Here is a 26,911-nt window from a genome sequence, read left to right as displayed (position 1 = left end):
CACTCCGCGTTAAGAGTATATGAAAAATAAATTCAATGAAACAAGATTCAGTAACTCCCGGGAAAGAAAATCAAGTTGGAGTGCTAATTAAAAATTTAATTTTACTACAATATGTATATATACAAATACGTATTTCTAAATAATGTACTTATTAAAACACTGCGAAGAATACATGAAGATGCCTTGTTTATACCAGTTAATGCAATAACATTACTGAACTTCACTACATACACTTTTAGCTTCTTACTAGTACACTGAATACGCCTACTTCTAAAACAATTTCAAAGGTATTCTTCCTGTTTTCAATTATGAACTTGTACAAAAGCACCAATAAACTAAATTAAAATACTCCATTTGTACACAATAGAGAAAAAATACACCAGTAATACACAAGAATCACCATCAGGACTCAAAGACATAAGACAAGTCGACAATCAATATTCTAGTGGAATTCACATGTATTTTTTTGGCAGTCATTAACCTATATAGAACTTGAAATACGGAAGATATTTCTTAACGTAGCAAAAGTTAAGATATTATTATATTTCTTCCCTGATCCCACAGGTACGTACACTCAATACTTATAATTGTAAGACAATAGAAGGTGTTACAAAAACGTGTCACAAGATTTTGGAAACAGATTCCTAATAATAATAATAATAATAATAATAATAATAATAATAATAATAATAATAATAATAATAATAATAATAATAATAATAATAATAATAAAGGACCTGTGCTCAAAAGTGGGTAGTTTCGGAGTTACAGAATGCCAGAAACGTGAAACAAGTGAACTTTAGAAGTTCATAACTCCACTACTATGGGTCCTATCGTAGTCGGACAGATATCACTGAGGAACTGGTATGTGAACTATCCAAATATCCATGTTTAACCCTTATCCGGGCAACCGGGGCCTCCCAGGCCCAGTAGCTTCATTTTTCTAAAATTTCTCAATAACCATACCTATTTCGAAGACATAAAATACTGAATTCTTCTATCTTTCGTCGAAGTTAAAATCATGAACATATCGAGTTGGTAAAGCTAATTTTTTTTTTTTTTTTTTTTTTTTTTTTTTTTTTTTTTTTTAATTTGAAAATCTTTTCCTGACGTAACCGGGCAACCGGGGCCTAGGAGGCCCCTATAACTTTAGTGAAATTCCTTTCAAATATTAGATCAAATTGTCACATAATTATATATTGAACACGTGACTATTGTAACCTTTAGTCGGAACAGTATGCGGCAACAGACATTGAATTTTGAGTGTTCTGCACTTAAAATATATACTGGGCCTCACAGGCCCCGGTTGCCCGTTTACGTTACAAAATTATCTTGCCCGGATAAGGGTTAAGAATGATCCAGTACTTGCACACCGATTTTTAGAGAGGTAGGTGGAGAGTGATCAAGTAATCCTAAACAACCTCTCTAAAATGATTGTGTCACTTGAAAACAAACTAACACTTTACGGAGCAGATACAAAAGTTCGCCACGAACAAAAACATAACAAAAAATCAGAAGAAAAGTGACTTACCTTGTACTTCCGTGTTAGTTACTTTAATTATATACTTCTTTCTTCACTGAGAACGTCGACAGCACTAGTTTTATTCCTACGTCATCGGAGCTTTACTTTTCCATCTCCTATTGTAGTTTTAGTTTGAGTATTCCGTGGGCTCAATTTTAGTTTTTGATTGACTTTGATTGCTGTCCCTGTATATTTAACAGCCCACTCGTTTTTTATGCAAAAACTATTGTGCTCATTAATAACTTGTGCGGAGTTCTACAATATGTCTTTTGTTGTTCTAATGAAAATTGGTGCTGACTATGTTCTCAGCGAGGAAAGAAATATACAATTAAAGTGACAAACACCGAGGCACAAGGTAAGTCATTTTTTCTTTCGAATATGTTCTTCACAGCTTCTATCAGTAAAAATCATGGAAAAGTCTTTTATTCAAGGGATTATAGAAGTGTGTTATTTCGAAGCGAATATATAAAATATCCAAAATTCTAGCTCCACCTCAATTCCTGCATAGTAATTATCATAACTTTCAAGCATTCAATTGTAATGTGCTTAGAAGTTAGCCACAATTCTCAAATACTGGTACAAGGATATACACATACTGCCATACAGCATACCTCATTTTGACAACATCCAAAAAATATGCTCATGTGAGAGTAGTGTATTAATTTATCTGGAACAATGTTAAGTAAAATGCAGTAGTATCAACAGAAATTCCTCTACTTCCGTTCATATTTTTTTGTTTGTTTTGTGTCATGGCAAAAAGAAAGATATTAATGCAAAATAACTATAGCAAATATTATACACAACTAAAATGGCATTTTTAATAAACTAAGTATAATAAAATGGCAATAACTAATGAACAATATAACAATTCTAAATAAAACCCATAAACGAACATATAAAACCCTCTCACAAGAATAAAAATCTATTACTTATATATATATACTCTCTAACATAACTGATAACAGAATTCTATAAACTATTAAAGCAACATAATAAAATATCTTTTATGCTTTCGCTAACAATATTTTAACGTAAGTTTACAGAAGTATTACAAGAAAGAAGAAAAAAATAAACTCTGTAACACTTGGCATATTACTGCAATTTTCACATAAAAATAGTATTTTAAGCATAGTTTTTGTTCTCTCAAAGACGACTTACACATACAGGAAATAAATCTCACACGAAAGCAAGGATAGTTTAAGATATATACGGGAAACGATTTTTTTTTTTTTTTTTTTAACATCCTATGATTATGCCCTTTAGACTAAAGGTGACGGTTGATTTCTGAAAGAGAATGATTGTGAAATTAACGTTTTGTACTTTCCCATTGGGAATCGAACTTGGGACCATTGCATTAAATGCGCAAGCGCTAGCCACTAGACCAGCGGGAAAGGCTAAGCAAGCACATATGGATTTTGGCCGACTTCCTTCTCCTTCGTTTATCCTTAATATCTGCAGTATAAGAGGAAATGTGCCTGGAACTTCATTAATACGTACAGTGTGTTCTTTACGTCAATTTACCGAACATTATAGTACGGATGTGCCGATATACTGGTATCGGTGATATCGGCCACTTTTGAGAGTATCAGTATTAGTATCGGCAAATGGACACCGATATTTACCAATACATTTTCCGAACAATTTTCAATTTGTTTAATATTAACAGTGACATTTATATTTAATCGATTTCTTTTAGACTTAAAGTTGATTTAAATCATTATCAACTGTACAATCAATTTCTTTATGCATGTGTACGCCTTTGATTTGCACTACTTGTACTCAACTGATATTTTTAGTCCCTCCATGCCAAAATAGTGGTGAAGAAAAGCCAAAGGTCCTCACAGTCAGGATAGCAGACCCGTCATTTGAGTCCCAACCGAGACAGAGGTTTCGATCTGAAGAAAATGCTATAAAAGAAACCGACACGACGCTCACTTTGTCATTATTTTTTCCTACTTATTAGAAAATACTAGCGGCGCATGGGCAATGTGGAGCTGCTTCACATATTCTCGATCTACGGAATAGGATAAAGTGGTCAGTCTCACGTTCGGCATCTAGGACACAGGTAGTCAATTTGATTGTAGGCTGGGCATCAGAGAAAAGACCATTGAAGAAAATTATCAAGTGTCCTGAGAGGGATTTTGTCACACGAAATCTTATGCACATTACGACAATATTCCTTGGGTTTCTTTTGCTACGGGATAATCTCGATCTATCCAATCGGTATCAGTATCAACCTCTTCAGTATCGGTATCGGGTATCGGTGAAAAAGTAGTACATCCCTAGATTACAGAAGGCCGAAAATTAGGTGGTGTTTTAGTGACTACAATACATTTTGTACTGGTTGGCAGCTCTGATGTCTGGTCGCACAATTCAGCCTTCTTCCCGTAAGAGTCAGTAAGCTGTCTCACTCGAACAACCAATCATAAAGTTACAACAGAACACTGTGTGTTTATTCTGCAATGTTGACAGAAGAAATACTATAAAACAGTGCTTACTGAAAAACTAAAACATTTAAATGTATTTTAAAAGTGGCAACTGTAACATTTGCTTGATTTAACAGCGTCTACAAAAGTATTCCTGAACTGTTTCAGTCCTTATTCTGTGGAACTTTGCAACAGCTAAGTTACTCAAATGAAGATTGCATTACTCATTGATGCAAGGGTTCTAAGCTGCTTTAATATTTTTTTAACGAACTTAAAAAGTCCGTTACTGAATATTTTCTTTCTTTCTTTCTTTCTTGAAAAAGGCACTGAAGATGTGGTTGGAAGAGTTCAGAAAAATTCTTACCGACGATTATTTATTTAAGGTTATGAACTGACGCACGTTTATAATAATTTGTAAACGTACTGTAACATTTAATGTATTAGTAGCTGTACTGTTTGGGTAGTGCAAATTAGATTTTGTTTATGTTTTATGCTTTGAATAACTACAGCAAGTTAAAGAAGTGAGAGCTCATTAAAGTAATTGACCTTTAACGTTGATTTAATATTATAATAGCATCTCCACAGAGTGCCTATGAGAAGTGAAAATTTCTACAAACTAGTACAAAATTACAGCAATAACAATTTTAAAGGAAGAGAATGTGAGTGAAAGGAAATTTACATTTTCATATTATCAAAATAGTCCAAGAATAAATTCTGAGAAGTAAGATGGATTACATTGAGTTGCCTCATCTGCTGAGGAAGACCTCACGCCAAATCGAAACAGTACAGTTAATGGTACATTACATATTAGACGCAGTAAATAAAAAAGCATGTTTACAAAATTCTTTATCAGATTTGAGTCTATCGTCTCTTTCAGTTAGCGCGGTTACCTGAGTGGTGAACCTACAGCTTAACGTGGAGTCTGAACCACATGAGCTTGCGCCGGGAACCAAAACCCGGATCTCCTGCTTCGATGATGCGTATGTTAACCACTTCCCGGTCTACTTTATCCAAAGTAACCAGGTCCTGACGGACCAACCCGAGCTATTAAGTTTTCCGTATTTGTTTCAATTTAGACCAGCACAAGTAAATTCGAACCTTGTTTCCTCGATCGTTCTTTCGTGATTTATTGCGAGATACTTCGTGTACAACAAAGGAAAAAAAAATCGACGTGAATCTCGCTTCTGGTGTCCAGTCTGTAACGTAGCACTTTGTGTTACCCCTTGCTTTTGTGTGTACTACACAATGACCGCCATATAGGTGTCAACTAGAAAACTTAATTTCTGCTGTATACGATCAACAGCCACGATTACTACAGTATAGAACTCAACATTATAGTTGATTTTTCTACAAATAGTATACCTTGCACCTCACACAATTGGGGTCCAAATATGCAAAATATACAATCATAAATGTTACTGTTCAGCTATTACGTTATTGGTACGAGTTAACTCGGGTTAGTCAGAACATTATTTTATGACGTCACGTATCTTCACAAACAATTTTGACAAACTATAATCCTTTTATTTGTGATTCCTTGTATCTATTTAAAATAAATAGCGCCTTCTTGGTGATAATGCATACTTCTATGTGTGTATATTTTCCATTTAGGACGAGTTAACTCGGGATGGCAAGAGCGTGGTTTTATGGCGTCACATATCTCCACAAACATTAACGATTTTCAGAAAGAGAGAGTGAGTATGCACATGTTCCTCTTAGGGGTAAGTACCGAATTAAAGAAAATGGTCTTTTTTGGGACGAATCCTTCTCACTAATTAGACCAGAAGGGACCTAATACTTCGATTAAACCGGGAAGCAGTTAATCATAAAGCCACGAGGGAGCTGTGTTTGCAAAATTCTTATAGATGCAATTAAATCAAGTGCTACATTTATTACTTTAATAATATATATATATTTATAAAATGTGTATTAGTTTCTATAAATATCTAAAATATTTGAAATTTACGAGCTAACGCTGTCCAGTAAGTTGACAAATTCTCTAATATAAAGAACTTTGCTTTGCTATAGTTAAGTGGGTAGCCAACTGAAATCAGATGTATATAAAACAATATAACAGTTCGAACAGCTTTTTCAAGACCATTTTCTTAAACTCTATCCGCCTTATGCAGAATCGTTCTGACATATGATTAGCGTCATACTAAAGGCCTGGCTACTGTAGGAAACATAGATTAGTCGAACTCTTTAGTAATCACGCGTCAAAACAACTCTGCATAAGGCCCTATAAGCTTTGTAAAGAATTTTTTTACGTATTGCATTATATGAAACATCTGACAGTAAATTTACGTCATTTTCGTCAAACTCGCTGTTGGAAGAAAAAGAGAGTAAGAATTATTGGGTAAGTTGTTTGTTTGTGTGTGTTTGTTGAACAATATTAGCAGCATATGGAATTCAAATGTTTAGTTATCTGTAAAGCTGCTATTAATATTTGGCAACCTCTGGTGCGTGGGGTCCCTGGTTCGATCCCAGCTCGCACCAAGTGAATTTTGTGGTGGACAAACACCGTGTGCGTGTGTTTTCTCGGAGTTCTTCCGTTTCCTCCCACTTTCTTCATTCATTTCTCACCATCACCGTCTCCTTTACTCTAATCGGCATAACCGTGGGACGTAAAACTCAAAGATTTTTAATAGTTGGCAGTCACTCAATGAAGTTTAGAAAGGTTCTTTTAATTACATGATAAGGCAAGGATTGCTTGTTGTTTGTAACATAACGCAAATGGGATAATGTAAAGATATACACACTGAAATAAATAAACTTAAAAGTTTGGACCATAACATTGACGTATGGTACATCCTTTACGTGTGTAACTATTATCTGAAAATTAATCATTTACCAAGTGTTGCAAAACTTTTTTTTTCTTTCTTTCTTTCTCAAAACGCTACTTTAGATTTTAATAGAAATAAAAATATACATTTTTTTTTTTTCTACTAAGTAGGAAACAATTAAGTTGTGATGTCATGCGACAGTTTACTTTTCGGATGTAGTTGAGATAAATAAAATTAACATCACTAATATGGTTTTACAAAACAAATTCACTACACACGCATATTATGAATACACACACAAACACTTTATTTCTTTGAATTAAATAAATTACATGGACCGGACGCTGAAATAGTGAATCAAATGATTGGTGTATCTGAAAGAGAACTTGCTTGTTTTCAAATGCCTAACAAAGTAACAAACGTCGGGGGGAGTGCCTATAAACAATGTATAATATGACAGTTAATTTAGAAGAGTTTATCTAATCTTAAATGTCTCCCTATCTCCTTTCTTCATTGCTCTAGTGCAGGTTTTCTTAATCTATTTCATACTATGACTACCCTTTTATCACATCTTGCTAGCGACTTCCGGAAGTAATTTCCGGTTTGTACGAGAGAGGATCAGAAACCAAGGTTACAAGGTCTATATTTCTGGATTTTCGTCTGTTATACAGTATCGAGGAGTGTGCGGTAATTTTAACACATGGAGTTGGCAACTATGCGGTTTCAGCCACCTACGACGCTAACTGTAAGTGAACACAAATGGCGACTCGTTTGGAAAACTGGTCTCGCGAAGTAGTCCGCTCAGTTATTCGATTTCTGCGGGCGAAACATATAACCACGGCTGAAATTCACGGGCAGCTGGTACAAGTTTACGGAGAGACTGTAATGCCTCGTCAGCATGTCGCAGAGTGGTGTCGAATTCGCGGCTGGTAGAGAAAACGTCACCGACGACGAGCGTAGTGGCCGACCCAGCACGACATCAACAGATTTGAATATAGCTCGCGTGGGCATCATCGACCACCCTTCCTACAGCCCGGACCTCGCTCCAAGCGACTTTCACCTGTTCCTGCACTTGCAAGAGCACCTAGGAGGCCATCGCTTCGCTTCAGACAAGGAGGTGAAACACTTCGTAACAACGTGGCTTCAATACGCAAGGACAGGATTTTTACCAAAAGGGAATCTTCAAACACATCCCACAAGGCGACAAGTGCCTCAACCGATATGGAGACTTGTCGAAAAATACCTTAATGTGTGTTCTATCTGTTGCCTGTATTGGTTGTATGAAATAATATATACATGTTTCACTGCAGGATTTGTAACCTTACTTGATGATCACGTATTAAGCTTATTGATTATTGCTGCTTATTGCTTACAGTGGTATATCTGTTTAAGTCTTATACACACACAAATACATCTTCGGAAAGAACAGCAAAGGAACCTAACCGAAACTAATCCATTTGTCGACAAAATAATTTCTCTGTTGTTGATTTATGAAAAAAAAAAAAAAAAAAAAAAAAAACAAAGCAAAGCTCTGCTGCTGCTGTTTCATTTATCTTACTCTATTATTTTTTAAATGATTGTTTAAAATTTTGTTTAATATCTTTTGCTGTGAAGAAAGAATTGAATTTTTCCTGGTAACGTGATTCTAGGAAGTCTTCTCGAGCTATCAGCCAAGTGAAGGTATTAACATCCAACATTTCGAATGTAGACATTGCATTCATCTTCAGAGATTGTACTGAAGAGACCGGAGATATGGGCATATATATATCTATGGCGACTATTAGCGGCGGAGCTATGAATGGGAGCTCGTTGTTGGCTGAGGGAAATCCTGACTTCTGATTGGCTGAGGGAAATCTGACTTCTGATTGGCTGAGGGAAATCTGACTTCTGATTGGCTGAGGGAAATCTGACTTCTGATTGGCTGAGGGAAATCTGACTTCTGATTGGCTGAGGGAAATCTGACTTCTGATTGGCTGAGGGATGCTGGCTCCTGATTGCCTATTGTTATGGCCACGAGAAATGGCTTTGTTGAATGTGTTTTTTTGTTCCTGAAAAGGGCCGATCATATACAGGGTGTCTACTAAAATTCCAAAATGAAATTTCGTGACTTTTTCGTGACCTTTTCTTTACCAAACCATAACATTCCCTAACATTCTCAAGAGCGAATTCGGGTGCAAATTACGCCGAATTTTCATGCATGCGATAGAATATTTTGCTTGCGAATCAGTAGCGTCTAAATCCCATCATAAAGACATTTTTGGTGGTGAATTTTGACATTTTATAGAACAAAATTTTCCAGTCTGTTCTTATATTTGTACAGATAAGAAAATGCGTGACCCAAAAGCCAAATTTCTTGACTTTCATGACCGTTTTCTGATTTCCTGACTTTTTCATGACTTTCGTGACCGATAAACACCCTGATATAGGACTGAGTTGAATAGGTTTCAACTCAATACAGACAATGGGTTTCTCAACTCACATACAGATAATAAGTCGAGGAAGGCTATGTTAAAGAGCCGAAACTGTAACACAGATATATAGATATATAGATAGATAGATAAAAATCTTAATATATATATATACTGCTTTGATCATTTGGAGTTTTATTAGCAATTTTGAATTTTCCAAAGCTGCAACGAATAATATATATATATGTTTTCATGTGAGAACTTATTTCCCGAAGTGTCTGGTATTATTTGGAACACCCTGTACATCAAAAGAGAAATTATATAAATAAAGAGAAGTAAAATTATAAATTATGAAATCAGACAAGTAGCCCTGAACCGTCCACTTGTGCGCTATACTGGAATTGATTCCAATATGGTGCCTAGCTAGACACTTCAAAGCTATTTCTATATTATGTGTTATTTCATTTCTACGTACTCTTTCGTCTTCCTATCTAATGAAATGTTTAGTTTATTGTTCATATACAGTACAGGAAAAAAAATAACACAATCAGACTCCGGGAGTTGATTCTTTATATCAAGTGAAAAAAAAAAGTTCTAATAATAAAACATGGGTCGAAAAAGTAGTCTTTCAGAATTATTAACCGACGAAAATCATCTTATAAAACGTCCCAGCTTGAAAACTATAGAATATATTGCAAACAGTTCATGGAATTACACAGGAACTAATATGCGCTCCATGTAAATATCAGTGTTTCAGTGATCTCTGGAAGTCACGCAACAAGTAGTCACAGGTCAATGTCACGTTTGGGTGAATCGAGTTGCTGCCCGAGACACACGTAATGGCGTAGTACTAAATGTGCTCAATATGTAAGGAAAGTTTTAGGTGCAAAGCTCAAAGGATTAGGAGATACAGCTACTAGAAGCTCACACGAAGTTACGTTATTATAGAGGTAATACATAGTTCACAACGTACGAAAGAATTCTTATATCTATTATCTCCTTTAACCTAATTTATGTTCGTGTATCCAGCATATTTAAGTGATGAAACACAAGAGAAAATAGTTTGTTTTGCAAATCGGAAGTGGTTTTGTTATGCATAGAAAAGTTACCAATTACTACAATTAATATACAGTTCAAAAAATAGTGCATCCCTCGCACAAGTATTCTGCTCACAGTGAGCACACTTGACAAACGCAATCAAGTCGCACTTGAAACATTTGTCGTTGAGAATTCCATCAAAGCCGTAATCGTAAGGAACGATCCAACTTTCAGGCTCCTCATTCAAGTATCCAGCCTTATAGAAAACGAATCGAACTATGTTGCGAGGATGAGGAGTACTGAACTGGTAAAAATTGTGAAAGATTGAAGTTGTATGAACCTGTTACGATGCTAAATATTCACGTCACTTCCTGTTACTGCTGTATCGGTGATGAAGCGAAAACAAGTGCTTTGGTATGGACGGAAGAAGTGAACATCCAGAGACTGAATCATGCCACTACATCTACCAGGTATCAGCCGTTTGATCAACGCAAAGCCTTCTGGCATACACTGTGACGAAAGACTGTCGTCTTTGTTTGCAGACTATGAATCAAGTAACAGGACGACTTTCTTCCTATCACCTGGAACGCTTTTCCACATGACGTCCGAATAAAATCTGCTTTTTCATGTTCACTATTTTACCAGCAAATTAGATTAAGATTATATTAGCCGGATCGGCTGGCTTTACTGCAGGGAACCTACCGTTTCGCTCAACCATCAGATCATACATGTGACGCAGAATTTCTCCTTCCATGGACACAACCGGTATTATCATATAGGAATGAGATGTTGCACTCACATATCCCACTGTTGTTCTGATATTCACTAATTCTTTCTCCCTCAACGTCCAGTATGAATGGAATTGCTTCTCGAAGCGACTTTGATCCGTATTGAAGACATTGGTAGCTGGAATGTCATCAGTGATCATAAGATCATGTACAGAAGTAGACTATAACAGGTACTTCCATGTAATGTTCTAGTGGCTTTATCTCCTAAACCCTTTGAGCTTTGCACCTGAAACTCCCCTGACATAGTGAGCACACTTAGTACTACACTATCACATATGTCTCGGGCAGCAACTCAATTCACCCAAACGTGACCTTTACTTGTCAGTAGTGTATTCTCGTACCTCAATTACTTTATACAGTTCGTTACGCCTGATCCGGAGAATTCTAAAACATGGATATTTGCAAAGAGTGCATACTAGTTCCTGTTTATTTCCACGAAATACTTGCTATAAGTTTTATAATTTTCAAACTGGGGCGTTTTAGATCACTAACAGAATACCCGTTCTTCGCACGGGGAGGATACGTTTCATTTTGGACATAAAGGGCTGAATTTGGATTTAAGCGGCATCGGAAGTGTCACTGTTCGTCTCAGCAAGCCCGAAAACTACGGATTCGACACTAGTATTGGCTATTTACGATCGTTTTTAAATATCTCCTTCCCCTCTTCTAAGTTGTATCGTCAAAGTGAAACTATAGAAAACATCGCAGGCCCGAACCTCATCTATACTGAAAATTTGATCGAAATCGGTCTCGTGGTTCAAGAGTTACTAAGTCACAAAGCTAGTCACTTTAAATTATACATATATCCTCCTTCCCTTCTTCTACTACGTTGCATCGTCAAATTAAAATGATAAAAACCATTCCAGGCCCTAACCTCATCTATGCTGAAAATTTGATCGAGATTCTTCGGGTGGTTCAAGAGTTGTGAAGTCACAAATATAGTCACATTCATTTTATATACAGAGATTTTGTACGGTTTTCGTAATGGGTTTCGTATTTTTTGGCGATTAATAACCTAAAGGGAGGCGTGCCTTGACCTATGTTTATTAGAACTTTATTATTATTATTATTATTTTATGTGAGGAATTACTTCCTGAATGTTATTTATTTCCAGACTGTATATGCACACATTTTTACTACTGATTATACCAATGCACTGGAAATTAAAAAAAAATTAAAAAAAAAAATCAATAATTGCTGTCTTAAAATCAGATACTATTTTCTGAAAAAATAAAATCATTTGATTCACCCATAGTAAAATCACCACGGTCATGGGTCACCGTTGGTTTAACCACTGCTCTCACTAACATTTCTAACTGTTCTTTGCAAGAAATTAGCATGTGACGAAATAAGCTACCATACGTTCTTTTTTTCTTCTCAATAAAATACATATAGTTACTGTCTTCTAAAGATAGAAAGGAAAAAACACTGATATACTGATTAGCTTACCGAACTGTAAAACATTAGGATACCTTTGATATCAAAGACATATTTTCACACAGTGAAAACAACTAAATTCGTACAAAATAAAATTAAAAAGAGTGCCTTACATTAAAGCTGAGCATTAATTACAGCATGCAGTATACTAACAAATAACCATTTCAAAAGTCAACTTCCGAGTGAAAAGGACATGGAAAACAAAAGCAGAACGAAAACAGTGACGTTGCAAAATGAACGAAATACTTTTAATGGCTGATTTAACAGTACAATTATGGTTTGTCAGTCACATTTCAGTCTTTTAGGTAAATTTCGATTTCATAAATTCCAAACTAATATGGTTGATTTGTAATTCTCTGGGTCAAATATGTAGAGTATAAACATACTACGGAGCTGCTATATACAGATACTTAGGTTTAAGCTTCGATAGAGTGGAGAATGGATTTTTTTTTAAAAAGAAGAAGAAGAAGAAGAAGAAATGTATGGAAAGTTGTATCGAGTTAATCGAAAGATTGCTGACCCAAGAGAGAAAGGTTCCTGTCTTCACTCCAATGATTGGATTTTGGAAGCTTGAAAGCTAAATGCCTCTACTTTCTGTAAGTATCTATTTTGATCTGTATCCACTTACAATAGCGATGCTTTGTTTCGGAAGGAAAGGAAGAATAATAACAGAAAAGCTTTTCTATTCTTCCAACATCTTCTCTGATGAACCGATTAGCGAAAGTTCTTATAGTGTACGTTTTTAAAGAGCGTCATTAGGTTTCCTCTATTTTCTGTGAAGGGTTAAATTTGATTTTTCAAGATATTGCCCAACCAATGCTCTTAAGTAGTTAAGTATGCCCTCAATACAACCTTGATCAAAAACTTCCCGGAATCACCACCGTGTGGCGCTCTCAGTCACCTCATTTGACTTTTTCGTTTTCTGTGGGTTAAGGTTAGGGTCAACTGTCAGCGATATTTCCTCCCAATTTGAACATCCTAGATCGCCATTTATGAAAGTGACGCATTGGGTGCATGTTTCGATTTTTGCAATGGAGTTAATTTTGCAATAACAGTGTGTGCGTTAAAAACGGATTCAACGGTGCAAAAACCTTGGAAATATTAGAAAAGAGTTTCGGTAATGATGCTCTGAAACAACAGTGGTTTACAAGTGGCGAGCACCCAATGAACCAAGACCGTAAAAACCATGTCGTTTTCAGTCGAAAAAGGTGATGCTTACGGTTTTCATGAATTACAATGGCGTTCTACATAATGCATTTCTGCAATATAGTCAGACAGCCAGCAAGCAGTATTATTTGAGCGTTATAAGGCGTTTCTGTGAAGCAATTCGCCTAAAAAAAAGATTTCTGGACAAACAACTTGTGAATTTTGTACCATGATAACGCAGCATCGCAGAATGCTATCATTATCCGCGAGTTTCTCACCAAAAATGTACCGCAGCCTCCAAAATTCACCGGATTTAGCTCCGTGCGACCTTTTCCTATTTGAACAACTCAAGAGACCATTACGGGGAACGCGTTTTCGCAGCCGAGAGGAGATAATAGAAAAATCGAAGACGGCTCTGATGGGCATACCGAAAATCGAATACCACAAATGTTTTGAGAACTGAATCAAGCGCTGTTAAAAGTGCGTTGAAGTCGATGGGAATTACTTCGAAGGGAACAACATCAATTTTCAGGAATAAACTTGTATTTTTAATTTTGTGAGTTAATTCCGGGAACTTTTTGATCAAGGTAGTATTTCCATTTTTTCTTTAAAGTTTCCAAGAACAATTTTCAACTTTCTCTGCATTTTTTAAAAAAATAAAGTACGGTGTATTTTATTCTCATACTCAACAGCAGTTTTTACGTACTCTACAAAATTACGTACGGAAAATTTAGCATTTTTCTCTGAATTATTCAATATTCTGAAGAAAGAAAAAAAACATATAAAAGTCAGGGGAAGGAGGGATATTAATGAGAACGGCTTTTAAAGTAATCTCAGTGATAACAAATTAGAATTTGTACGTTCATACAATAAGCATTCAATACGAAAAGAGGACTACTAACATCACGAAATGTGTTGTTGGATGTTCGTAATGATTTATTAAGACTGGTAAGGAGCGTGGCGCTTTACGGATCAGAGACATGGACATTGAGAAAAGCCGAAATATCCAAGCTGGAGCCATTTGAAATTGTGGTGTTGGCGCAGATCATGACAGATCATGACGAAAGACGAAAGACTACAGATCATTAAAATAATAGGAAAAAGAAGAAAAAGCATGCCTGGCCATCTTATTCGGCACTCCGATTGGATCAACGTATTGATAGAGGGAAAGGCAGAAAGAAAACCAGGAAGAGGAAGAAAAAATGAAATCTTTGAGTTTTACGTCCCACAGTTATGCCGGTTAGGCTAAAGGAGACGGTAATGATGAGTAATGAATGAAATGGTGGAATGAAGAAAGTGAGAGGAAACGGGAGAACCCCGAGAAAACCCACGCACACGGTGTTTGTCCACCACCAGGAAGAGGAAGACCAAGGATAGAATATCTAGATGCAGTTACGAAGAAGAGACCTTATTAAACTATAAAACAGTTCTCCCACGGGAGAGAAAAGTTTTAAAATTTCCACGTTGCCCACCAACCTATGGTTGAGGTGAGAAAGAAGACGACGTTTTGTTTTTTTTTACTTTCACACTTTGAATGTTTTTCGTTCCATTATGAATTTATCGGTAGTTTATCGATCCGTGACGGGGTCAAATAGCCTCACTGCTGACGTCACCATTAAATTTTAAACCACCAATCAGTAAAGTCTTTTTAATTATAGAGGAAATATAAAACTCGCAATCAAATGTATTAGATTAGGTTATACTAACAGATTTTTTTTTTTTTTTTTTTTTTTTTAAACCTAGAAAGACAGAATTTGAACCATGTGGAAAGGGAATATCTATCGAAATTTGAACTTGTGTATTTTCACAAAGGATTGTTTGTGAAAACAGAAAGGTTTCACTCAATTCGACAAGTTCCACGCCACCGATTAGTACAGCTGCCTGCAAAAATCAATATTTTCATTCTCTTTTATCAACACCTTCCCTAACTATGGAAAAATTTTCTTTGACAAGGTTTTTATTTTCTGGAAGTTGCTGAAAGCTACACTCAAACTGGGGACTTTTTCGAAGTCATTAACATGAAAACATGAGGAAAGAAAAAGGTATGCACTTTTCATGTTGACAGTACAAGATTTACATATGAAAATCTGAATTACATATTTCTTGACTGATTATGAATACTTCATGCAAAACTTCAGTTATGAAAGGAAACCTTTATATAACGTTTGGTTCACTCGTTATGTTCATAATTAAGCAATATCTGCCGTAGAATATCCATAAATGTTAAGTCAGCCACTTCTATTACACAAGTAATTTAAAACTTAAACCACGATAACGTCCATAGAGTCTAGATAGGAAGAATTTTTGATAGTTGCTACCTTCTTTAAGTCAATTTATTCCTTGTGAAGTACCTATGAATGAATAAATAATAATAACTTTACTAAGCTCTAAACTCTATAATTTATAACAAATAGGTGAACTTTTGAAATGGTATATATTTTGTGCAAAATAGTTCATTCATACTCAAAACACCACAGATTTCACTTGAAAGACTTTTTCTGACTAAAATGTGTTTTATTGCAGTAGAAAATACTGGGAAGAGATGTTTGTTTTTCAATTTTATTTTAATTTTCTATGTGCAATGATACCTATAGACCATTGCTGTAGTACTCATGTCTTAACACACAGCCAGTCACACAGTCACATCACACACTTGTGTCTCAATTCGTGCGTTTGTCCTTCGATTATTGTTCTTCCACAGAAAACATTTCGTGTGCAGTGATGGAATGGAATCTGGAAGACATCTACAGAAGACCTATTTCCCTTAGAGCACCTTCGACGGCTTCATCCTTCGAAAAGCAGAGAAAAAGGTTTCTTGTACTTATTTACTCCCTAGCTGTTAAGGCTGCAGATTGCATCACTGAGAACACTGCCAACAGCGCGAGGTAACAGTAAGCAACCAGTCGTGTGTGCGCTTCCATTCAAAGTAGAAAGTATGACCAGATATCGTACATTGATGCATGTTCCCTTTCCATGAAATATTCATCATCATCTTGGATTTCGGGTTGAAACCGGAAAGAACTCATGCGATGTAGCATAAATTTCCTACACTTCCATTGCTGTTGTTACTTTTAAAGTATCCTCAAGGTGTTTGACGGATATTAGAATCTAATTTTGAATAACCAGAGTGAGACCAAAAGTAAAGTGCGATATTTATAAAAACGATGCTCAGAAACCATAAAGTGTGTCCGTATACAACAGATGGATGCATCCCCACTTGTCGTAAATGATTTTTCAATGAATCAACGAAGTATTGAATCTATGTTAGAATTTCTTAACATACGTTTGACGTTCTAACATACCAAACTAACATATATTTATTTTTTTAAGTAATTCTACTGTATACATGGTTCTTTTTAAACCTTTAGTTTCTAGATAATCAATGAACAACGTGATTCGAAATATTTGTGGAAATTTACGGAAAGTGACAATAAATGGGACACAGAAAATTGTAATCAACGTTGTTCGAGAAAAAAAAAAAATGATGTTTGCCGTAATGTTAATAGCTGCGGCTAAAATATCAAAGCAAATCGTATCCGTAAAACTCATTCAAATAATTCGACGGATTGAGGCTAAAGTACTTTCGTAATTGAAAAAGTGGAAGATGACGATAAAGATCTATACCTTCTTTCTTACAAGAACGTTGATCTTTAAGCTTTAGGTGACAGGAAAAAAAAAAAAAAAACGCAGAGGTAACGAAGCCAAGCTATTGATTTATTGACTGCAGTTGAATATGACCTGCTGCTTGAAGTAGAATTCCATTTCAGCTCGCGCGAAATAAACTTTGTGGTGCACAAGCAGCGTGTGCGTGGGTTTTCTCGAAGTTTTCCCGTTTCCTCCCACTTTCTTCATTTCACATCATCACTGTCTCCTTTAGCTTGTCGGCATAGTCGTAGGACCTAAGAGTTTTGCTTGAAATGGGACCCGAACCACTGCTGAAGCCGATGTATGCTTTCAGGGGTGCCCATATGCGAATTTTAGTGCGCATGAGAATATTTGGTGGAGGACATTTTTTTTTTTTTTTTTTTAAGTGAATGCTACAATCAAAGTGGGAAGGGGCAGAGGGAGAAAGGAATATTTGGGGAGGCTGCGCACAAGCCCTTGGGTGTGGGATGGACACTCCTACAAGCTTTAATGTTCCTACATATTTTGTTCATACATATTTATTATTATTTTGTATAATTGTCTTGATTAATTGCATTATATGAACCGAAGATATCCCAGCTGGATGTTATAACGAGTAAAAACAGGGTCATTGGATTTTTTTTTTTTTTTTAATTTTTTATTAGTATAAACCAGTTAACCTTCCTCTCTTAATCTTCACAAACAAGTTTCTGAACAATGCATTCTTTCCAATCCTCGAAGATATTCTCGATTTTTGCACCGAAAGATATTCTCGATTTCTCATTACCAACGATCTTAACTACCTTAAATACTTTCTTAAGTCTTAGAAACTGAAAGTAGTCCCACGGTATGAAGTCTGGCTATGTTGCACTAATTGCACTTTGTTTCCAGCTAAGAAAGTAGCTGTTTGAGCAGTTCTGTAAGCTACCGTTGTCATGAATCTACTTCCACAACGTACAGAGTAAATCTGACGAAGTCCATTGGTTCATACTCAGCCACGTCATTCGTCGCCCTCTTGGAAGAGATGCATACGTGAAGGCCGTTCACAAAGCAGTGCCTCTGATCGCCCTTTGCATATTTCCTCGAAAAGCCCGGGAAGGCAAACCGTTGTATACCAATCTTCAGTCACTGTCCTTTTTATATCAACAGGAACTACTTACCTCAAACTTGATCTTGACACCCAACCCCCAAAAGATAAACTATATTACATAAACGTGCGACCTTTTACGGTCTGGGAATTCTTTCACGAACCCAGGATATCGATTAGCGTTGGTTTTGACGATCAAAGTGATGTATTCACTTTTGGTCACCTGAGACCTTGCTAGACTTGTTTTAATTTTCTGCCATCACACCTATGCTGCATGAACTCCACAGGACATTTTCCTCCCCTAACTTGTGGTAGCTTAATCTAGAATTTTTTCGGATTACTTTCTCTACAGCTGCATTTTTGGGAATCACTACTGTTGCAGGCTGTTTACTTTTGGATTCATCAGACGAACCTAGTCTACAGTTGCAAAAGTCTCGAATCCAGTGATAAACTGTTGCGTTCTAAGATGATTTCCAAACGTCTGTCACACACATTTGTTACATCTACTGCCGTCTAAAGTCGCTTTGAAATCATCGAAGGTTTCACCACAAAAGTGCTGCAACTGGCACTACCTCAGGTACCGTTCAACAAAAGCAGCATTTTGTCCCGAATAGAAGTCATCAAATGACACTGAAATGTGTTTTTTTAGGATGTCCATTCTAAGAACGTTTGACAGAATCCTCATATATGCAATAACTAGAGTGCTATCAGAGAAGAAATGTGTTAGTACGTTAGGTTTATTCTTAGTGAAGAGCCTAAGAGTTTCTACGAGCAGAAGGTGTCTTATGAAATGAAATCTTTGTTTTACGTCCCACGGTTATGCCGGTTAGGCTAAAGGAGACGGTGATGATGAGAGATGAGTGAAATGGTGGAATGAAGAAAGTGGGAGGAAACGGGAGAACCCCGAGAAAACCCACGAGCACGGTGTTTGTCCACCACAAAGTCCACACGGCGCGAGCTGGGATCGAACCAGGGACCCCAAGCACCGGAGGTGAACGCTCTTCCACTGAGCCACCGCGCCCCCTTCAGAAGGTGTCTTATGTGCACATTTTGTCTTTCTCCTTTCATTTTAAGTTCAATTCTACAACGAAGCCTGTCCTTTCGTTTAATTTAAAATCTGAACAATTGTTAACGAATATTTTGATATAAATTCATTCTATAGTTATCACTTTCTCCTTCTATTTTTGTTTAATCACCATTACAACATTCATTCGTTCCTATTATACATTCTTAGACTTGCCAATAAACCATATCCTTCTAAACAAAGTACCACTTGATCGATGCTTACTGTTTTTTTTCTTCTTCTTCTTTCTTTTCCTACGAGTGACATACTGAAATTCGACATGAACATTTTGAATCACCCGATACATTGTTTAAAAATTCGTCTCTCAAATTATATTTGTTTGGTATTTCTCTGTCTCCTTTCGGTTAATATTAAAATGAAGGATAATTGATTCGTCAGTTAGGGAAATGAAAAACTTTTACGATAATTCCCTTCACGTTTTCTGTACATCATTTTAATGTATCTTTAATTTTGGTATCACTCTGGTTAGCTTAAAATTTGGCTGTAAAATTTTTGATTTAGAAATGTAATATGAGGTGTCTGTAAACAGCAGCACCAATATGTTTCTCTGCAAAATTAAATCACATAACATTCTTCCTTTTTAGATATTCTCAACCCATAATTCCAGATGGCAACTACCAACATACAGGGTGTTCCGAAAAAAAAAGACAAACTTCGCACATATATTCCTCACATCAAAACAAGAGAAACGTTTAATTTACTTTCCTGAGAAGTGTTTTGTTTCAGAGATACAGGCACTTTTAGGCAATTAGTGATAATGACGGCAGATTGGCTCCACTGCCAACATGAACAAATACAGCCAACTTGTTCTTTACATTGAGACAAGAGGAAAGTTTAATGCTGGACTTTACTGAGAAGTGTCTAGTTTCGGAGCTGACGCTAGATTGGTCAGTTTGATGATGGACGCAATGTAACCAACGTGGCGTCTAATCACTACACTGCATAAGAGTGCCTGCACATCTGAAACTACGCATTTCATAGCAAAGTGCAAAATAAATTTTTCTCTTGCTTTGATATGAGGAACGTGTGCGAAGTATGTGGTTTCCTCTCGGAACACCAGGTGTAAACTAGCCAGAAAAAGTTAGAACATGCAACCAATCACGATATACGGACACACTTTTAATTTTTCTTTCTTGCTTACCATTTTCCTAAATATCGCACACTGGTTAGTTACTTTTACTTCACTCTGTGCAGAACATTACTCATTGAAAATATTTACAAGAGCAAGACAAGCACTGAAAAATCTTATATTCCAAGCCAGATACTAAATATAAAGAAATCACATTTATCATTTTAAAAAAAGAATCCACTCCACATACATATATCAAAGCAATTGCAAGAGAAATATTACGAATCCATGCATTTCTAATATGGAATATATATATATATATAAAATGTGCATAACAATTATGTTCCTAATCTGAAAGTATGAACTTGATGGCAAATATAGCGACTATGCAACAAAGACGTATCATGCCTTATCACCCCTTATTTAATCCTCTCGGTGCTACATGGAAATAAATCAATTTTACATGTTGCTTTAAACCAAATAATGTGCCTACAAATAAATTCACAGGTGCTATTATTAAGTTCATAGCTGTGTTATATACAAAAAATGCAAGTTAAAATTATATACCATCTTTAATCTTATCTTCAGGGAATATACACATCTTCTTCTTATTATTATTATTTTCAAGAGGGCTATGAAAATACAATGCTGTAAGGTGTCCCTCATCAGGATTTCATTCATTCTTCCGGCTCCTTTTGTGTGTGGTGATGCTAAATAAATTTACTTATTTTATGCCTAATCACAAGAATTAGGGAATGTATGGTTCTCAAGCAAATACTGTCGAATGCAAGCTTCGAAACTACGTACAAATTAAACAGAAATAGCATCTGACCACCACAAAACCTTATTAGTATTATTCTGTGTTAGTTTCAGAAAATGTGTATCTGATTAAGGAAATTATACGAGGGTTGATCAGAAAGTAAGGTTACAAGGCCTGTAGTAAAACGTGTATATATTATTTCATAAAATCACTACAGCCGACAGATAGTACATACATTAGGGCATTTTTCGACATGGTCTCCATATCGGTTGAGGCACTTGTCGCCTTGTGGGATGAATTTGAAGATTTCCTCCTGGTAAAAATCCTGTCCTTGCGTGTTCAGCCACGTTGTCACGAACTGTTTCATCTCCTAACGGTCTCCTAGATGCTCCTTCAAGTGCGGGAACATATGAAAGACGCTTGAAGCGAAGTCTAGGCTGTAGGGAGGGTGGTCGATGATGTTCCAGCGAAATTGCTTCAACAGCGTGAAGGTCTTCCAAGCTGTATGCGGGCGCGCGTTAACGTGAAGGAAGATAACGCTCTCGATGCCGGTGAACTTCAGCCCCGGTTACATGTTTCGCCCACAGAAATCGAATAACCGAGCGGAATTCTTCGCGAGATCTGTTTTATGAACGAGTAGCCGTTTGCGTTTACCTACAACTAGTGCCTACAACTAGTACGTTCCTCTATAACAGGCGAAACTCCAGAAATATCGACCTTGTAACCTTAGTTTGTAATCATCTGTGTATTGCCGAAAACTGTAGCAATAACAATAATGTTTGCTTTGGTCAGATTTTGTTTTAATTTAAAAATTGTCGCTGAAGTTAGTATTACACTTTGGTACGGTTCTGAGTTAATGATTAAGATGCGCTGGGTCTTTCACAGATTTTTGAATCTGATGGCAGAACTTTGTCTTTCTGCGATGAGCTTTTGTAAGTCGAAAATTTTCTGCAGGAACTCTGCAGACGAACCCCTTGTGATGGTTAAAAATACGCTTTACAAGACGTAAAAAAACAGTTCAAACTATATTTATGCGAGTCTCCCGTGCATATAAGACATCTACACATAGCAGGCATGTTTTTATACTTTTCTGTTTTTTTTTTTTTTTTTTTTCAATTTTTCTGCACAGGCGCGGCAAGTTTTCTGCGATCACATCGCAGATCGCGGCATGTTCTGCTATGGAGTTTTTGAATTTAAGAATAGAGCAATATATGAGCTGAAATGTATTTGGTTTAAAACCTTTGCTCTCGCGCTTATGCTAGACAAACTAAGAAAAAAAATAGAGAGTTTTCAATCAGCCGCACCGGCACCCCTCGAAATCTTTTTTTTTTTTTAATTTATTTTTCTTCTTCTTCTTATTATTATTATTACCAAATCAACGAAATGCAAACGATTCGTCGAACAAACCGAACATGAATGAAACGAGAAACATTTTCTTGCTGTCGTAGCCAACTGAAAAACAATGCTGAGGGACAAATGCTATAGTCTACATAGATTACCTCAAAAGGAAAACCTATAATACTGTCTGCTCTCACTAGATATTTACGCGTAATCTCCCATCAAATTCTACTTATAAATGAAATACGAGAATATGACAGAGATTCAAGCGACTTTTAATGATATTAAAAAAAAAAAAGTAGGAAAAGTAAATTTTCTGCTTAGAAATTTGGAATAACTATGATCATTAATATACATCCTTTCTACATACATTTACTTCGATTCTTTTTTGGCAAGTCTAAGGTAGTTTTGTAATTGTAATTTGCGTAATATTCATTGTTATGTTTAACTAGAAGTTACCAATTCCACCTTCTTTTCTTTCTGAAGGCACGTAATAAGCTGCTTCCTCATCTAAGGATACTTTATCATTATTTTGTCTTTCTAAAACTAAGTACTAGAAAAAAAAATTGAAATTTGCCCCCTTGTGTCGTGTCAGTGAAGTAATGGCTGTGGAAGGCAATGTTTCATTTAAGTTACGACAACAATTGTTTTTGAAGACCCGGATTGGTCAATGATATAGTACGACACAAATGACGTTATGTCTGAACATCAATTTCTACGTGGCGCTAGGGTCAGTTAGGCACTCTGAATACTCCCCACTTTCTCTCTGACAAGCCGGTGTTGCCATGTTCTCACCCTACCCTCCCTCTCCAACCTTCGCTCTTCCTTTTACCCAAACGCCAAAAATTAGAAGGGCGAAAGATTATGTTCACTCAGGATCATTTGATATTGTGTTTGTAGTGGATACAAAATTTAATTTCAGTTTGTTTTGTAAAACTGTTTGCAAATTACATGCCTGTGTTAGTATTTAAGATCTGTATGAGCTTTTTGCATGTTAAGTATATATACCGGCACGTTTAGGTATATATTCTGCTATTCTTTTATTATAATAATGAATTTAAATTCTCGTGCACTTTGATTCCTTAACACAATAATCACTGAAGATAAAATACTACGAAAGACTTACTAACGACACAATAAACTGGGCTTTCTCATATCATTTTATATCACTACCCCTTTTATCACATCCTCTTGCCTGTAATCCTCATAATTAATTTCCGATTTCCAATAAGTTTTTCATTATCGCTGCCAATAGCTTACAGTTGTAAGTTGTATTTTTTTTTTTTTTTTTTTTTTTGCTTCTGGTGTTTCAATTTGCAGTTTCTCACCAGTTTCTCCTCCTTTTATTCCAAATGTTTTTTTAACTAATCTTTATTTGTTTAATATTCTTTGCTGTGTTTGATAACAAAGTATAGAAATAAAAATGTCTATCAAAATAAGAAGTTTAAAATATTTTTAAAAAATAATTTTTTCTGCTACTAGATCCTAATTACAAGTATCCCTTCGCGGGTAAACTAGTTTCCCATTAGATTTGAAAGATGTCTCGTCTTGATAACGATACAAGGATCATTACTTGTATGTTTCTCGTCTCCTCTCTAATTTGAAAATGCACTCGTCTCGTGCGCAACACAGGCCCCCAACCAGCCTCAGAGGTTTGGGGGACATGAATATATTAGGGGGCCAAGTCATTAAAAATTCTCTTACACATAGCTTAATTGTGTTTTTGTATTAATAATAGCATTTGGTGTTAAGGTCTAGGGGGTCACGAAAAGTTTGGGGGGAAGGTTCCTTAGCCCCCCCTCTAGTTGTGGGCCTGGCGCAACACTACTAACAATCCTACTTAAAATTGCCATATCGATGCAATTGATATGATAAGGCTACATTTAAAGCGTTATGTAACACGAAAGAACACTAATTTTGCACTAAAGAATGTCGAAAAACTTTGTTATGATGCAATAGACAAAGTTGACAATTTATTCTGGAATAATGTAATGAAACATGAATGGGACTTAATACAAAAGGCTTGGACAACGCGAGGAATTTTTAAAAATTGTCAACAAACGTGTCACACTATTAGGAAACAGTGACAGCAGCTATGGTGATGATGATGATGATTATATTAGCTCTCCATGATGGAAAAGACGATGATTAATATCTACTGTATATCAAGTGAGTTTGTCGCCAGATTTTATTTTTCATTTCTCAATGATAAAAAAATGTCGTTTGTTAAAATTGCGTGTTCCTTTGTATATCATTATAAGGCATTATGTTCAAATGATTATGTAAAAAGTTTAAATTAATATTCTTGGCGAAAGCGTATTTATGATTACGGAGTACTTTTCTCCGCCTCTCTCCCCATTTTTTTATTTTCTTTTCATCTATTGAGAAGAGCGAAATGTACTGTAAATCTCGCCTCTTCGAGGTAAACTTGCTTTCAGCCCGCGCGAATCTTAAGAAATGAAGCACATGAGTGGGATTTCTTCTCGGTGGCAGATGTGTAACTATGGCAACTCAGCTCTGTTGACAGTCGCTCTCGGGGTGTGTAATGTTACAACCCCTATTGGTTGAAACTTTGTCGTCTTGAAGAAGAGCGTTGCAATAACTAAGAACATTCCACTACTCTAATATAGAATGATGCTGGCGTAGCTGCTAAGTTTACGATGAATTTCATACTACATTTAAGCATTGACCGGTATTTTAACAAAACTTCTTATTTACATATATAATCTAGATGAACATTTTTTTGAGTATGCTCTTATGAAGACATTTTAAAATGCGCTTTCACCAAAGTAAATTTTTGTTGAGTTGACCATAACACCTCATATCTTTTTTGCATACATTGAGCTTATATCGAACACGAATGTTTATATACTTAATCAAGTTCCTGATACATTCTGAGACTGTCATTTATACTGGAAAAAAACAACAATCAACAGCATAAAACGATGTGGAACGAAGTTGGTCACTACTTACTGAAACGTTTCATTCGTCTAAAGAAGCTTGAAGAAAACCTCAGACATGATAAACGGACTTGAGCATGGGATCATCAGATAAAGAACCAAGAATGCTAATACATATATATATAGGAAACGGTGGTTTAGGCAAGTGAATAACGATAGAAGAATTGGTGCAATGAGAATCTGGGAGGAAACGAAAGTACTCCGACAAAAGCCACGGACACGGTGTTGTCCATCACAAACTTACTTGGCCGGGGATCGCAAAAGGGACTCCATGATTCAGAGGTAAACACTCTACCACTGATCCACCGTGCCCCTCCTGACATAAGGCTGAAAATAATATATTACTCTACTCAGAAAAAATCATTATAATAAATAGGTTATTTTATATCTATTTAGCTGCATCAGTTTTTTTATTATTTTTTTTGTTTAACGTTCCACGGTTATGATCCGAGACTAAGGAAAACATTGATAAAAATTAAGAGAATGATCAAATAAAGAAAGCGGGAGGAAGCAGAAGAACCATGAGAAAACCCCGCATATGGTGTTTTGTGTGCGTTCTACACAAAACGGACTTGGTGCGAGTTTGAATCGAACTAGGAACTCCACATACGAGAGATGCGGTAACTGAAATAATTCTTTCAGAGAAGTAACATACTCCACTATAGTTATATGGTTCTGTCTTTTCACATTTTTTATGAGGCCTGGGTTCGATTTCCAGTGGGAGCTTATGTTTTCTACTTCTAAGTTAAACTGCCTTACGTCCCCAACGCTCGCTCAGTTCCCTCTCTAGCAACTGAGTTACGAATCAAATCTTTTTCAAACATACTAAGCGAAATTTTTAAGAAAAAAGTCATTAATATATCAAGAGATTTTAAATAGACAAGGAATTAATTTTGTTCGTAACTTGCTCTATTTATACTCCTCATATGACATATGGGCCTGCAGATCGTTCAACCGAAAAGTAAAAGGATATATTTCTCGAGTACGACTCGACAATCAAGTGGAAGGGAATAACATGAACAACAAAATTGAACATTTTTTTCTTTCTGCATTAATAGCACAATATAGTTCTTATAACAGTAACTACTAGAGTTCATAAATTTGCAACACTGGTTTTAGTTCGCATATTTTCCGTCGAACTTGTCATCTGTGGCGCACTATAGTTTTGGAGTGGAATATAGAAGTATAGAAATTAATGGCTCTTCTTCCTGAAACAGCTTTAGAAACTTCTCAAAATAAAATGGTAAAGATTCCCCAAAGAAGTCTATTTTTCATACTGCAGTATCCTTTTACATTGATCATTCTGTCCTGATTTTTTAACGTCTTTTGCGAAGCTCTCAGGTAAAATATTATTTCACTGAGAGAGTTTATTGATAACCATTGAGCTATACTTGTTTCAGCAGCTTGGATCAATGTCAATCAACGTGTTTCAACAAAAATC

At 36.0% G+C, this 26,911-nt stretch overlaps 1 protein-coding gene across 4 annotated transcripts in view; it reads right to left on the bottom strand.

The window, feature by feature from the left end:
- The window catches only part of AP-1sigma (AP-1 complex subunit sigma-2), a 92,050-nt gene that overhangs the window by 28,016 nt on the left and 37,123 nt on the right, over window positions 1-26,911 (bottom strand). The window contains exon 5 of one of the 4 annotated variants that reach the window (XM_081756851.1): window positions 76-16,337. The exons of the other annotated variants lie outside the window; for them this stretch is intronic. Coding sequence (XP_081612977.1) covers window positions 16,293-16,337 — 45 coding nt within the window. The 3' untranslated portion in view covers window positions 76-16,292. Of the gene's footprint in view, window positions 1-75; window positions 16,338-26,911 lie in introns of those variants that run through there. 4 annotated transcript variants of the gene reach the window in all.

Source organism: Thermobia domestica, chromosome 4 (assembly GCF_964235325.1).
Source record: "Thermobia domestica chromosome 4, izTheDome1.hap1.1, whole genome shotgun sequence".
In the NCBI taxonomy this organism is placed as follows: Eukaryota; Metazoa; Arthropoda; class Insecta; order Zygentoma; family Lepismatidae; genus Thermobia; species Thermobia domestica.
Note: the sequence above shows the minus strand (reverse complement) of the source record. Positions and strands in the feature narration are given on the sequence as shown.